Source organism: Colias eurytheme, chromosome 3 (assembly GCF_061535395.1).
Source record: "Colias eurytheme isolate Ceu_HAF_F1 chromosome 3, ilColEury1 Martin Lab GWU primary, whole genome shotgun sequence".
In the NCBI taxonomy this organism is placed as follows: domain Eukaryota; kingdom Metazoa; phylum Arthropoda; class Insecta; order Lepidoptera; family Pieridae; genus Colias; species Colias eurytheme.
This window is the reverse complement of record NC_142982.1, coordinates 12,412,790-12,429,517: the sequence shown is the minus strand read 5'-3', so window position 1 is coordinate 12,429,517 and position 16,728 is coordinate 12,412,790. Positions and strand designations below refer to the sequence as shown.

The following is a 16,728-nucleotide window of genomic DNA, read 5'->3' as shown; positions in this document are numbered from 1 at the left end:
GCTCAATTCGTTTTCTAATTCCCAATGCAAGGTATCAATTGCCGACCAGCGGATTTGCAAGGACTTTAGGATATCCTCAAATTCCCACTTTTCCGATATAAGATCAAGATTTATGTTTGAAACAGTTCGCAAAAAAGCCTTAAAATTAGTTGTTTGTTTTTTCATAAGCTCTTCCGTTTTATTCATATTAGAGATATTGTTGGGAGGTTTTTCATGAGAGGTTGACGGGGTTTGAAAGGTTGGAGGTTGTAATTCAGGGTTTTCTAAAGATTTATAATTTTGCAAGGCTGTCTTTATGTTATTGTATTTTTTCTTAATTTGATCATATCTATTGAATGCAAAATACTCATGAGAGTGATCGTTAAAAGATAGAAGTATCATATGGTTGTTGTGGAAGTCTACAAAATATTGTTCTAGCGTTTCTAGTCTTCGTCGTATATAATCGGAAGTCTTTCGCTCCGCTCCATCCTTTTTAAAGTTTATATGTAGCTTATCCAATGCATCTATTAATTGCTCTTGGGTAGCTAAAATATCCTCCATCGACATGTTTGAAAATAAGAGATAAAATAAGAAACCTTACTTGGTTAGCTTCAAGTTACGCTTACGTCGCGCCGAGATGTGAATTATTCCGTCGATGTGTAGAGATGCGATGCCTTTCCAGGGCACCAATGTTGAGATATGAAGATGTGTGGTGCCTTCCTAAAGCACCGAGGTTGAGGTGTGGTGTCCCCCCAAGACACCAGGGTAGAGATGTGGAGATATGTGTGGTGCCTTCCAAAAGCACCGAGGTTGAGGTGTGGTGTCTCCCCAAGACACCAGGGTAGAGATGTGGAGATATGTGTGGTGCCTTTCAAAAGCACCGAGGTCGCGATGTGATCACGGAAACCAGAACCACGCACACAAACACAGCACAAACTTTATGCACACTTTTTGTCCCGGTCCCGCAATTCACCGTTTGCTCGAAGGACCAATGTAAGGGGGAGTTTTGGGGTAAAAGATAAGATATGAGATTGGGATAAAGAGATATATTTATTTTAACTGTAATGGGATGAGATGGTGAAGCTCCGCCCGGTACGGAGTCCGAATGCGAACTGAACTGTGTGTTAAAACTTAAAATAATAATTAATACAATATAATAAAATATGCACCATCGACGCATTGCATTCATACATGTACCTATTGTCTGTACGATTAGGTAATCGTACAATCAGACAAAATTATTCTGCCGTCGTAGAATTTTCAACATAATTTTATTTATTTAAAAATTTAAGTATGTGGACCCTTTTTATTCTTGCTTCAATATTGTTCCTTTTACAGAAGATAACATTATATATATTTTAGTAATAAAATATACGAACTTTATACATTTCAATCACAGGATATCTAATAATAAAATAATAAACTATATTATATTTTCTAAATGTAGAACAAGATGGTCGTGTTCAACGGAAATGCTCTTCTTGGAACTTTGCCGGTATATAAACGTTTTTAATGATACCGTTTCTATTAACTATAAATAATAACTATTAAAAATGTATTATATCCAATTTATATAATTAGTTCTTCTCTCTCTACCTTGTAAAGCTAGTTTCTAGTTTATGTTATACTAGTGGTCCGCCCCGGCTTCGCCCGTGGTACATATTTCGCAATAAAAGGTAGCCTATGTCCTTTCTCGGGTATCAAAATATCTCCATACCAAATTTCATGCAAATTGGTTCAGTAGTTTAGGCGTGATTGAGTAACAGACAGACAGACAGAGTTACTTTCGCATTTAAAATATTAGTATGGACTAGCTGTGCCCCTTCCGTTTTATGCGCATTGCTCCGCCCCTAGTAGTCTTAGTGTGATGATATAATATTATAGCTTATAACCTTCCTCGAAAAATGGGCTATCTAATACTGAAATATTCTTTCAAATTAGACTCGTAGTTCCTGAGATTTGCACGTTCAACCAAACGAACTCTTCAACTTTCAAAGAAAGAAATATCCATTTATTATTAAAGTATAGAAAACAACTATTTACCTATAACAACACCATCGACGCTTGGCCCAAATGCATAAGAGAAGTCAGGTGCCTTAACTGGTGCTGACAGCAAAGTTTCTAGTGGACGCTCTCGAAGACATCTTAGTAATGCGGGCGGAGTTAAATCTGTAAGAAAAAATATTGTTAGTGATAAAGATGCCACAACAGATGCTACTATTTTTTTCAATCTTCTTAGCAGTATACTAGTTGCTTGTATACGAAAGAAATTGATTTGATTAGTATGAAAGTACAAAAATTGTTTAGGTTGATTTTATAAGCAAGACAGTACGTAATTTTACATGTATGGTGTTTTCTAAAGCTACTCAAGATAGTATTCTTTGTATAAATAAATAGGAGATGTTGGAAAGTACAATGAGTTCATATTAATCTTATCCCTAACTAGCCTTCCGCCCGCGGCTTCGCCCGCGTTTTCAAAGAAAAACCCGCAATGTTCCCGTTCCCGTGGGATTTCCGGGATAAAACCTATCCTTAAAATCCTTTCTTAGGGGACGCCTACGTTATGACACCTACCTGCATGCCAAATCTTAGCCCGATACGTCCAGTGGTTTGGGCTGTGCGTTGATAGATCACTATATCAGTCACCTTTGAGTTTTATATATATAGATGAATCAATAAGATCCTATGTTCATTTAATTATTGATTCATGCGATTATAATACTTATCGTTCTCTCAACAAAGTTCAAATTACCTGGTGAACAATTCGCATGAGTAGCAACAATAGCTGCGTATTTATTCGGATCTGCTACTAACGACCAGGGACTTAGACCTGATCCAGACATGAGGATTGCTCTGTGAAAGAGGAGACCTGGAACAAAAGAGATAATTTTAATACTAGTACAAGTTTATATCTAGACACGCGGCAGCGTGTCAAGCCAAGTTCAAGCGAAGAGAACTGGCGAGCAGCGGCCGTGTGTATATTTACACGAACCATTTCGAGCCACTTTTCACCCCCTTATAACTCGAAAACTATTTAAGTTAAATAAACCAAATTTGGTACATATCAAGAGGACCTCGAGATAAACAAGAACCTTAAATTTCATAAATATAGATTAAACAGTTGCGTAGATATTAATGTCCAAAAATCGCAATTTTTAAGACTGACTGACTTATAGACATATACAAAACCTAACCCACTTCCAGATGACCTAGAAAGTTCAAATTTTGTAATCAACTAGGTAATAGTGAGTGTACAAAGGAAAAAATCAGAAAATACTGAATTTATCTGTATTTAATTTTTTTTTCAATGACATTAATTTTGTTTGTATGGAAAAATGGAAAAGTTTATAAAAATAGAAAATATTATATTCACCATAATAGTGTTAAAATATAGATCAAAACTAATCAGTGGCAGAAAAAAAAATTGAAATCCATCAATAAATGACTGAGATATAGATTATTGAAGTTTACATATTTTAGCGCGAAACATCTGTGGATTCGATGCGCCTCTGACATCACACTCACTCGCGCTAGTATCGCTAGGGCAGATTACTTCGATTGCATGATTTCTTTATTCAAAACTGTTATTAAACGTAAAATAAAAGAAAATTGTAATAAAAATATTGCTCATACAGTTAAAAATAATATATAATTTTACATATTCACATTTATTTATTCTTTATTAATTATGAGTGTTTAGTTTAGTTTTAATTTCAGTACAATGGAAGAAGGCTTCGTCGAAGGTCGAAATGATTTAATTTGCGTAATATTAAAATTATAATAAGTGAAACTTCTTAGGCGCGTTGAGAGTAAAATTTCAAGATCGCGTCATGACAATACCGTCACGTCATGGAGTAAGGCGACGATTCTTCTACGACGATCTTTGCATCTTGCCAAAGAAGTTTTACTTCTGACACGTGTGCTCGGCACACACGCTTTTTTCAAACTTTGCCCTTTTTATCTGGAACGGCTGGACCGATTTTGATAGGACTTGCAGTTTGCACTGAAAGATAGTAGATGTAACCAAGTAAGAATCTAGATACTAAACTTAGGCAATAGCCTGAACAGTTATACAAAAGTTTTTAAATAATATATTTTTATTGTTAATTAATACCTATTCTTCATCTTGACGTGTGTAAGATTGATTAATGCAATATAATTATTAACAAGTGTATTATTCAAATTCAAATTCAAACATTCATTTATTCAATTAGACTACTATTTAGTAGCACTTTCGAATCGTCATTACATAGTATTTTAACATTTACCACCGATTCGGAAAGCAGTATCTATGGAGAAGAATCGGCAAGAAACTCCATAGTTGCTCTTTTAAAATAATGTCAATAAATTTACATAATATGTAACTTATATCTAACTAAGTACATAATATGCCAAAGAACTGTCCTGTGGTTTTTACGCGACAACCCTCCATGGGTCTTTATCGTCCATATATTCCTGAATACTGTAGTACGCTCTCTGAACTAGTACATTTTTTATGTAAGTTTTAAATTTAGAACTACTAAACTCTTTAATATTGTGAGGAATTCTATTGTATAAGCGTATACCTTGACCCATAAATGAATTTTTAACTTTGGCTAATCGAAAAAATGGCATTTCAATTCTATTCCTGTTCCTTGTGCCATAATTTGCCTTTTGCTTGTGCCATATTGTCTATCTCCTACTCTTGTGTGTAAGTCAGAGCTTTTGTGTACATGCAAAATATTATTAAATATATACTGTGATGGTACAGTAAGGATACCAGTATTCTTAAAATGATCTCTTAGTGAGTCCCGAGCACGTAAATTATATATAGAGCGAACGAAAACGCAAGAAAAAATAAAAAAAAATCGTTTATAAAAAGTATTAAATACATAAATTAAATCAAATTTGCAAAGTAATTTTCTGTACAAAAAGTAATGATATCCCAACAAAAACATAAATGTAAAAATTGGAGCCAAGTTCAACCGTCGACTTGCCGAAAAAAGAATTGAGATCTAAATGTGTGCCAAGTTCTGTAGACAGTCCAGAAATTTATTTACTAAGATGTATAAAATTCTTAGGTGAACTGAAAACTCAATTGTTTTATTTTCCCTTATAGAACAATGTTTATTCAAAATATGATTTTTTTTTAATTTTAATAAAAGAATTATTTACACATAGCAAACAACTAATGACCTACTGAACCTCATAATTTGACTTGGCTAGTTTTTACAAGTTTCTAAAATAATAACGTTCAATATCAGCAATTTGAGAAGATATTATATAGATAAACAGTACCTAAAAACTAGCCTGGTTAAATTATGAGGTTCAGTAGGTCATTAGTTGTTTGCTATGTGTAAATAATTCTTTTATTAAAATTAAAAAAAATCATATTTTGAATAAACATTGTTCTATAAGGGAAAATAAAACAATTGAGTTTTCAGTTCACCTAAGAATTTTATACATCTTAGTAAATAAATTTCTGGACTGTCTACAGAACTTGGCACACATTTAGATCTCAATTCTTTTTTCGGCAAGTCGACGGTTGAACTTGGCTCCAATTTTTACATTTATGTTTTTGTTGGGATTACGATTTTCCTTATATCTATCTATACAGTCTAGTGTATTATTTGTATTTTCTTGCTTTCAATTCTTTTGTAAATGTTATTTCATATAAAATTATTATGGCCCTGATGAAATCAAAGTAATTAAATACTGATGATTTTGTATTTTAAGTTCCTTGACTTATCTACTAAATCATTTTGTACAGTCTATAAATCTTGTTGATTGTGATCGAATTCTTTCTATTCTTTATAAATTTATAAGTCTATAAATCTTCTACAAGCACCTTATCATACCTATCATTCATAGGTTTCGTTTTTTCTTTGACATAAAATCTTACAAGATCAAGAAATTGCGACAGATTTTGATAATTTTCTTCATATTCTAGACCTAAATTCCATATCCACATTTGCTAGGGTTAAAAGTACAAGAGTGCCTTTCAGAGCGGATTTCCTTTACCCGCTTACAGGCGTCGTGCCTTGAATTTTTGTTGCAAAATCTGAAGTAAAGTTTCAATACTTGTCGAGAAATCTTTTAAAATTCTTTCTTAGTGAATATTGTGAGTGTCTCAAAAGTGTTCTATTGTTTGAGATGCACGTGGTTAAAGTAGGCCAATGATCTGTATTCGTCTATAGACTATGTCTAATTCTTTTTAAAAGGTTTGTGTCATTTCTTTTGAAGGTGTATTTCTTTCGTTATAATGAAATCGTTTTTATGATTTCAGTTAATTATTGTTAGAATATACGATAAGATTAAGAAATATCGAATTCCATTATTTTTGGAAGGCGAAATTTTTTATAGGCCAATAAATAGTATGTCATATCTATACGTACTTATGTTATATTATTTTTATTATACTTAGATTTTGAACTAACGTCAAAATTAATCAACAATATCTGTAAAGATAATGTAATTAATTACAATAATCCATTACAGGGAATCACGCATCACTGAAAACTGGTTTACATTAAATGATTAAAAAATTTGCAATCTGCCGACGCAAATCAGATTACTGAGTTTATTCAAATTATACATGTAATGAACGAACGGTTTCCTGCTGCGGTTTAACCGCTAGATGAAAAAATCGTATGTCTATATTAAAATACAACAAATAATCATGTAAGAGTTAGTAGCAGCAGTAGTATAAAATTAAGTAATTTAGCATCCCAAGATGGAAAAACTGTTTTTTGCATGCTTGCTGAATTTCATCATCATCATCATCAGCCCATATATGTATGTTCCCACTGCAGGGACACGGGCCTCCTATGAGGGTACAGGCCATAATCCACCACGCTGGCCAAGTGCGGGTTGGCGGATGACACCATATCGTCGAACTTTTGATTCTTCGACATGTCGGTTTCCTCACGATGTTTTCCTTCACCGTTCGAGCAGTGGTGATGTTACAACATGCGAAGATAAATTGAAAAATCAATTTATTTCCTGCGCGCTCGCCCGGTCTCGAACCCCGGACTTATCGATTCGAAGTCCGAGGTCTCACCACTGAGCCACCACTGCTAATTTGCTTGCTGAATTTGCTTCACCTGTATTGTTTGTATGCTACTATTTTTGTATGTAACCCACTTTGAACAGATATATTTAATTCAAACTTTGTACATTTATCAACATCGCATCGGTGACAATGTTCATGAGATTATCTTACGAAGCATGTTTTTATTTTGTTTAAGTTTTTTTAATAATAATTCCAATTACAATAAGGTCATAAAATAGATGCTAATATAGATCGGTAAGTTCTTTTTCATAATTACGCTCTCTCTACGTATTGTGATGGTAAAGATGTTATTGTTTCCGTATTACAATGGAACAAATCTGCTATCTATTGTATGTTTCATTATGATACGTGCAGTGGAACGCGGGTGAGTTGGAAGCTCAAATTTCAACTATTAAATGATCCTTGTCAATGTTACTTTTCAGTCTATTTAAAGGCATTGATTTTAGTTGTATATTTAAGTGAGGACCTTGTCCTTTTCTGGGTTATGGGATAGATGCACTTTGTATAAGCTTCACTGATTATTTCTTGCTACCTTCTTTCTTGAGGTATTCATTTTATGGTATTCTCTATTTGGATTTAACGTTCTATTTATCTTGTATTTTAAAATAGATTTTCATGTTGTATCCAACATGTTGAATTCCATTATTAATTTCTTTTACAACCTGGTTTTCTTTGTGTCTAAAAATACAGTTGTAAAAGCTCTGCTCGTTGATTTCATACCTTATTCAAAGATTTATTTTCATATTGTCAATGAATTCATATCCGTCAATCGCGGGTGGGATTGGCAGCGTTGCGATGAGGTTCGTTTTATTCAGAATTGTTCGATTTAAAATTCTGTATGCATTACGTAAACTACAATCTGCCTATTTTGGTTCGAATGTTATTGTTGTTAGATTGATAGAGTTGAGTAGGAAGTATATATTGAAGATTTATTGGTTTGGTCATAGAAAAAAGGTGTCATTTGTCATAAGTTTTCCAAAAATAATGTGTTTTGTTTGTAGTGTTATAGCTCGTGACCTCGTGATTCAATGTAGGTACTTGTGGTTTTTAAAATCGAGTTTTTTCGAGATGTAGGTATTTTATATTTTATAATCTGCTTTTCAAGTTATATTGTCTCCAAAGGAAACCGAATTTCTGAAAATATAATAATAAAGAAACAGAATTATTTATTTAATAACATCAGTTGCGACTACAGGACACGACACGACACTCGCATTAATTTTCATATAAAACTTATATACTTATATGCACTTCAATACTCGATAAATCTTTAGCCAACTATTTCTCACTTGAAAACAAACAGAACTATGTGCCGACCGTGAAACCGCAAGAAGCACCCCTTCACGCCATGCGGTCATTGATTTGTGAGAATGCTTAGATACACGTTGTTTGAATATAGGGAAAACGACAAAAAAAATACTACTTTACTTACTGAAGTCTTGTGAAGTAGCGATCGACTTCATTAAAAAAAATGTTTTAAAAAAGAGCGTGTGTGCCGAGCATACTTTTCAGAATTGGAACTTCTTTGGCAGGGTTCAAAAACTCAAGGCGCGTTGAGAGTAAAATTTCAAGGTGGCGTCATGGCAATACAGTCACGTAATGGAGTATGGCGATTTTGGTATCTTTGAAAGTAGCCAAGTAGTTCCACTTCTGACACGTATGCTGGGCACGCACGCTCTTTTTTTATTTATCTCACACACGTAGTCCTGAGATAAACACGTTCAACCAAATAAACAAACAAGCTCTTCAGCTTTATAATAATTTTAATATAGATAAGACGTGTACATGAACGAAGTCGCAGGCAAAAAGCTAGTAACTTATATAAGGAATTCAGAGCAGTAGCTTGTTTGTAAGACTTATTTACATTAAGTTCAAGTAAGCTTATAAGTTTAGATAACTTAGTAACTTGCTTGTTATTCGGATTTATTATATTTCAATCGATAGGGTTTTGTTTGAGTTAAGTGTTTGGGATATTATCTATTGTAAAACAAGAGAAGTAAAAAGTTTTATGCTTTTAATATTCAGGGTAGAAAATAGAAAATATGTGCTAGAGTCTGTAGACATTTTGTTTTAAAGAAAATAACTTGAAATTTATCGTTTATGAATGTATCCACATATAGTAAACTAGCGGTCCGCCCCGGCTTCGCCCGTGGTACATATTTACGTTTTCTCTACATAAAAACCATCCTCGTACTTCAAGGAATATAATAAAAAAAGAATTATCGAAATCAGTTCAGCCGTTCTCGAGTTATGCGCTTACCAACACATTTTGGGATTCATTTTTATACATATGAAGACTAGCGGTCCACCCCGGCTTCGCCCGTGGTACATAATATTTACGTTTTCTCTACATAAGAACCATCCTCGTACTTCAAGGAATATAATAAAAAAAGAATTATCGAAATCGGTTCAGCCGTTCTCGAGTTATGCGCTTACCAACACATTTGCGATTCATTTTTATATATAAGAAGATGAAGCAAAGGAAATCAGTTAAATTTTAAATAGTTAAAATAACAATTTGACGAATAAACGGTATGAAGAAGTGAATATTGAGATTATAAATGTCTAGAATATAGCATACTGTTAAATTTTATGTAGGTACCTAGAGTAGATAAAAAATCTCGATGCCATTATACATCTATACTAATATTATAAAGCTGAAGAGTTTGTTTCTTTGAACGTACTAATCTCGGAAACTACTAGTCCGATTTGAAAAATTCTTTCAGTGTTATATAGCCCATTTATTGAGGCAGGCTATAGGCTATATTATATCTTCTCGCTAAGACCAACCGAAGCGGAGCACTGCGGGTAAAACCGCGGAGCACAGCTTGTACAGTGTATAGGTAGGTAGCTTTTATTTTTGAAATTTTGTGAGCACATACGGGTAGGTATAGAACGCTAACTGATAAGAGTAATAGACTACAGGCCCGTGTTGAAAAAATTATGGGTCATTTGACCCACCAGGTGACCTATCTAGAACGATATAAGAGCATAAAATAATAAGATTCAGCACTATGACGTCACTTGTAAGCTGTCCACCTGAGTGCAGATGAGAATTCGAAGGTTCAGGTAGAGATTTTCTCCCCTTGTCTCCATGATTTTTGTACGGCGTTGCGGAATAATTGATTAAAAGTAGTATAGAAATAGTATGACACAGATGCCGTACAAAATCAAATGACCAAATTTACCCCGGCAAATATCGAAAAATAAAAATAAATTCCGACTTTGTGGACCACCATTTTTGTACGGCATCTGTGTCATACTATTTCTATACTGCTTTTAAGCCATTATTCCGCAACGCCGTACAAAAATCATGGAGACAAGGGGAGAAAATCTCTACCTGAACTTTCGAATTCTCATCTGCATTCAGGTGGACAGCTTACGAGTGACGTCATAGTGCTGAATCTTATTATTTTATGCTCTTATATCATTCTAGATAGGTCAGGTGGTGGGTCAAATGACCCATAATTTTTTCAACATGGGCCTGTAGTCTATAAGGCAGAACAACGACAGCTAGTAATCATTATAACATGGAAGGTAGAAACTCGCATCCTTTAAAAGCATTCCCGATACAATTATTGCACTACAAATTCTTTGTACGATGCCTTCAAATTTACAATTCAGTTCGCAAATTAAGACGAGATGGAATTGTGCGAACTAGAGATATCAAGTTTTGCAATTGCTTATGTTTTAACTTTTTATTCTTCGTTTTGTGTAGTTTTCATTTGTATTATTACGAAGTTAAAAGGTTAATGCTATTTTAAATGTGTTTCTGTATATCTACTATAGTGACTATAAATAATATTAAAAGTTAACTAAATTAATGTGAAAAGCAAAATTCTTGATTTGATTAGTCCAAAGTTAAAGAACTATCTAAAAGGCTTCTCGGAAATTGTTCTAGAATATTTAAGACATATTAAAGTCGCGTTTATTTGGTATTTTTCCGAAAGAAATAATTGGATTATGGAAAAATAAATCAATTATATTTCTCGCCCTCGCAGAAAATCTATTACAAGTTAGTGTCATTATAAATAATTGTTGTTTACTTTGCAATTTATATAATTTGTTTACGATTTTATTATTGCTTATTAACTGAAGTCGATGTATTTAAAGAAATAGGTACGTTTAACTGTGAAAATAATGTTCTCCACAAAATCTACAGAGATTCATGTAAACATAATAGAACACAAAATTAGTAAACGATGAAACTTTAACTATATGTCGATCGTCTCTAGCATAGGTATATTCCTAGACGAGGCGAACGTCGCGGTCGTCTAAATTGTTTTCAATTTATGAATACTCTATCTAAATAACCTAATTTTCTTATAACTTAGTGTTACCATGAGGCTGTTCTTATATAATATGTAGCCTGTGCACTAAAATTCCAGTAAAATAAATCAAAGTTGGTGATTATAATTTGACCATAAACAATCCGCTAGTAAACCCAAAAAGAATCAACACAACCATAAACATTTGCATATTAATACACACAATAAAACCTACAAACGACCAAGAACACGATAGTCAAAAGAAATTGAATATTCATGTTTCGATTCCGTTGTTATGAAAATGAATGACTGAAAAAACAGCAATTGGCTTGTATCAACGCTCAAGCTATTTATATTGGTATACATGTTCCAATATTGTTTCTTTTGATGAACTTTCATTGCGGCTTATATTGCATATTGCTGTCAAATAATTATCGAAAAATTAAGTGAAAATCAGTGATTAAAACTGGGTATTAAAAATGTTATAAGAGCATTTTTTACGTATTGATGTATGAAACGTATCAAAATGAATAATTAATATTTACAAGGGTTTGTGAATTAAATGTTTTCAGATAATATGTACTTCGCACAATTCCATAGTATCATCAAACCTAAGTAGAACTAGGAAAGGAGACAACTTGAAATGCGTTTATTATTTATTGTGAAATATGAAACATCTATATATATATATAAAACTCAAAGGTGACCGATATAGTGATCTATCAACGCACAGCTCAAACCGCTGGACGTATCGGGCTGAAATTTGGCATGCAGGTAGATGTCATAACGTAGGCGTCCCCTAAGAAAGGATTTCAGAAAATTCATCCCCTAAAGGGGTAAAATAGGGGATAGAAGTTTGTATGAAACTTTTTATGCGCGAGCGAAGCCGCGGGCAAAAGCTAGTTTTATATATAAACATTATAAACACAAACATACAAAATAAATACTCCTAAAAGTATTCACATAAACTTTAAACATTCGAGTTGCATCCACCAAAAGATACTAGCTAAATAAATAAATAAAATAAATATTTCGGGACTATATTCACACACGGCCCGATCTGATCCCATACTAAGCTTTCGCTGTTATGGAAACCAGATGGCTGATAAACATACATATAAAATTTTAAATAAATACTTATATAGATAATTAACACCCAGACACAGAGCAAACATCTATGTTCATCACACAAATATTTGCCCCGGGTGGGAATCGAACCCACGACTAGTGGCTTGGAAGGCAGGGTTACTAGCAAACAAGCCAACCGGCCAGTCAGAACGTAAATTTAGAACTATTACTATTAATAACCACCAGAAGTCTCTCAAAATATAACTATATCTACAATTACGTCTACGTGTTTGTTCATCGGACGATACATAACGCAAAGTTAAGAGGGATCGCGTAAACGTAACCAAAACAAACATTCGGAGTCACGTTAATAAGCTAAAGGATAAATGTGGGATCATATTTACAAACACTAACAACGCCCTGTTTACTTGGGTTTGTGTGTAAATAACTGAGAGTGCACGATCAATATCCCGCTGATATTATATGTCCGTGTGTCTGTCTGGATACATCGACATTTTGAAAGATATAACCGATTATTAGAACAACTATCGAGTAAAAGATGACATATAAATTTATAAAGCATTTGAATGCCATAAAACCAAAAATATCAAATTCAAATACAATACATACAATCATACTGGTGAAGATAATAAAGTGCGTTAAAAAGAGCTCATTATCTATATCTCAGGCTTACATAAGTACCTAATACCTAAACACAAAAAAATATCGAAATGCATTATAGAAGAAATATTTTTGTTATTAACTCTGATGATCTTTCATTTAATGATGTAAATATGGCTCATAATATCGATTTTGTCTCCTCTAAGAATAACTTGATGTCTGAAAAGTTTTATAAATCTAATTATATTAAAAAAAAACTCATATTCTAACTTGAAACTTCGCTATTCACGTGAGCTTTTAAAAGCGATTATGAATAGAACTTTTTTCGTAAAATGCTTTAATTACATGAGTTTGGAAAGTCGTAAATTGTAATTTTATAAATATTCACGTTAATTAGGTTTCAAATTTTATTTGAATAAAATAAATATTTTCACATATTATATGACATCACTTGACTCAATTAGAGATAATTTTTTAAATAACAGAAAAAATAGATTACGACTAGCAACGACTAGCGAATAGCAACGCCTGATATTTAGGCCACCCGTAATTCCAAATTTAGAGATATATAAATAGTAAATTTAAAAGTTTCTTATTTATAAAGCGAAGAGTATAAAACAAAAAAAATACCGAATTAAATTAATAATGAAAACTTGAAATTAATATGAACAAAAGCCTCTAAAAATCAATGATTTTAGAGGATTTATTCTTTCATTTAAAATTTCACAACAACAAATCCTTAAAACACAACGGCCATTATAAAAAGGAGAACTATCATCAAAAACCCCGGCAAGCTTGTTTTGGCATCTCGAAAGTTCGCAAGCACTCTAAAATTCGGAATATCCTTGACTCAGCTGTACTTCAGCTATATAACGTTTTAGCAAAGACAGCTTAAAACCTGACCCGGTTTAGAATTTACGCGTAACCTAAGTAAATGTTAAATTAATATTCGGGATATATAATATTTTTTTTTAATTATTCGAGAAATTTTTGGAAAGTGGAATGCACGCGCTTGGTAATTCAGTTATTTTAAAATTCGTGTGTTTGTGTCTCGAAAGACATTACAGTCGAATTAAGAATGATATTATATGTAGGTATATAAATATATCGTAACACAACAAGGATAAGGAAAATTAAAGGTGAATATTTTAAAGTCTTTTTTTGTAAAATTTGAATCAAGGAAGAGGTTTATTTCATGAATTATGATTCTATTTTAGGTTCATTACTTTCGTTTTTACTACATTAGAAATCATATTATGTACCTAATTTATGCAGTAACGTGATTTTAGTTGCTCTAAAACGATAGATATTATCTCATATCATCAAATACTTGAAAGTCAGAAAGCTGTCAGATAACACTCCTTTATTTAAACCCGACAGTCCTGCAAATAATTCCCACGGTATTATATATTTGACCTATTTGACTATTCGACAAAATGATACTCTTCACTTGAAGTAACGTTCACAGTTGGCTTATTTCTATTGAGATTAGTTTATAGTTATGTGAATAAAGAGACTTAGAGCTCTAACAGACGAACGGCAAGTTGTGAACAGCAGAAGCTACTTCAGCTGTCGCCACGCAGTTTGACGTTGACGGCAAACTGCAAGCGTTTGACGTTTGGCGTTTGGTATCCGTCGACATATTAACTGCTGCCGACGATGTGGCGTCGGCTAAAGTAGCCTCTGTCGTCTTATGTGGAATCCAATTCAGCCCCCGTACCATGATGTCTTAAAGCAGTATTATTTCCAGCATGGACAAATGACAGTGTGAAAGCTATGCTAATAGTTTTCATAAGATAATAAAATGCACTATTTTATAATGTTATCTTACGAAAATTATTAAGAGACGTTAATTTCACTACTATCATAGTGAGCAACGCTCTTTCTATATGAAAAACAAACTCAGATGTCATAAAATGTTGTAGATACCTTTTATAACACGATGAACTATCCTCTTATAACCTTCTTTCTCTGTCATCAAATCTTATTACAAAATATTTTAAGCAACCGTCTCTGTAATAATTAACTCTATCAATCAGACATCAATTTTCTCAGATAATGACTGAACGGTTGGCTTGGTTGGTAGTGGCCCTGCCTTCCAAGCCAGAGGTCGTGGGTTCGATTCGTACCCAGGGCAAATATTTGTGTGATGAACATAGATGTTTGTTCTGTGTCTGGTAGATAACTATCTATCTAAGTATTTATTTAAAATAATTATAATATATTGTGTTTATCAGCCATTCGGTTTCCATAACACAAGCGAAAGCTTAGTATTGGATCAGATCGTGCCGTGTGTGAAAATTGACAACATTTCATTTTTTATAAGGCCATGAAAGAAAAAAACCGTTTCTTTATTTTGCTCTTGCGATTACAGAAAAAAAATTATTTAATTTTTTTATCGCATATTGTAAGAGAAATTAAATAAAAACGATAAATGTGATGATGACGTCATACATACGGAGGAATAAAAATGCGCCTTAGCCTAATTTAAAAAAAAGTTAAAAAAAAAACTATCACTGACATTTACAGGTTAAGGCATGTGTCAAATTTCATATTAATGTCATTTTTGTGAATTATTCATGTAAACAAACTTTTAAATCGTGTTATTGTGTTTTGGTTTTCTAATTTAATCTCATTAGCGTGATGTTTGTTTGATTGGAGTTGGACCAATTCATTTATATTATACAAATAGTGCCTATAGTGTTCATAATTTTCTTGAAATAAAAGACTTTGTTTACTTACTAAAAGTTGTATTTATTTAACACTTTCCAACGTATTTGGGATAGTATATTTGTTTCCCAGAAATTTTCAGCACCCCTTAACAAATCCTGCATAAAGTCATCATCATCAGTACTTGTGAATAAGTTTCTTTTGTTTAAAATTTGGATCAGCAAATAACAAATAACAATATTTACAAAACTTGACGAATCAAAGTGACAAATGTGCCAAAATGTCAACTGTCAAGATTTTTTTTTAATTTAAACTAGGTATGTGGCAAAGGAAAAAATGTATTCCTCCGTATGTATGACGTCATTTGGCGCTTACGACATTTTAGAATGAGATGATTTTAAAACTCAAAAAGATGAATGAAAACTTCCATATTTAGAAAAAGCAAAAAATACGTGTATCATAATTTTTGATCTAGTTTTCATTAAAATAAAAAAATAAGTAGCTTAAAATTTTGAAATGTTGTCAATTGTCCTGAAATATTTATTTATTATTCAGGTATTAATTACTGCAATATCTTACCTTCTGGCACAGCTAAAGAAGTCAACAAGAAGTGGACACATGCTGCCCCTGTTCCATGGCCCATCAGGGTCACATTAGTGGGGTCTCCTCCGAAGACAGCCACGTTCTCCTTGATCCAGTGGAGGGCAGCTATCTGGTCCATGATCCCGTAGTTCGCTGGGGACCGCGGGAAGTCGTCTGAACGGGGGTTGAGGAAACCTGGAAAGAAGTAGCATTGTGAAAATGGTAGAACATGCACACACATTAAAGAAGGAGTATCTAGTTGGACATATGGTGTTACATACACGCACACATGTACGAAAGAAGTATTTGTGGTATTGATGAGAATGGTGTGTAAAACACACGCACATATAAGTGAAGTTGAACAAATCGTGTTACACACACAGAGACACATAATTGTGCAATGAAATATCGTTAAGAGATTGGTATATTTATTTGTTAGATAGTGTATATTTTATTTTGAAGGATTAAGAATTTGATTGTCTTATAATT

General features: G+C 33.0%; 1 protein-coding gene across 1 annotated transcript in view; it reads right to left on the bottom strand.

The window, feature by feature from the left end:
- The window catches only part of Nlg3 (Neuroligin 3), a 113,824-nt gene that overhangs the window by 35,167 nt on the left and 61,929 nt on the right, over window positions 1-16,728 (bottom strand). Inside the window, exons 4-6 of the mRNA XM_090120106.1 lie at window positions 16,237-16,434; window positions 2,732-2,848; window positions 2,023-2,148 (exon numbers count right to left, since the gene is read on the bottom strand). Coding sequence (XP_089976232.1) covers window positions 2,023-2,148; window positions 2,732-2,848; window positions 16,237-16,434 — 441 coding nt within the window. The remainder of the gene's footprint in view (window positions 1-2,022; window positions 2,149-2,731; window positions 2,849-16,236; window positions 16,435-16,728) is intronic.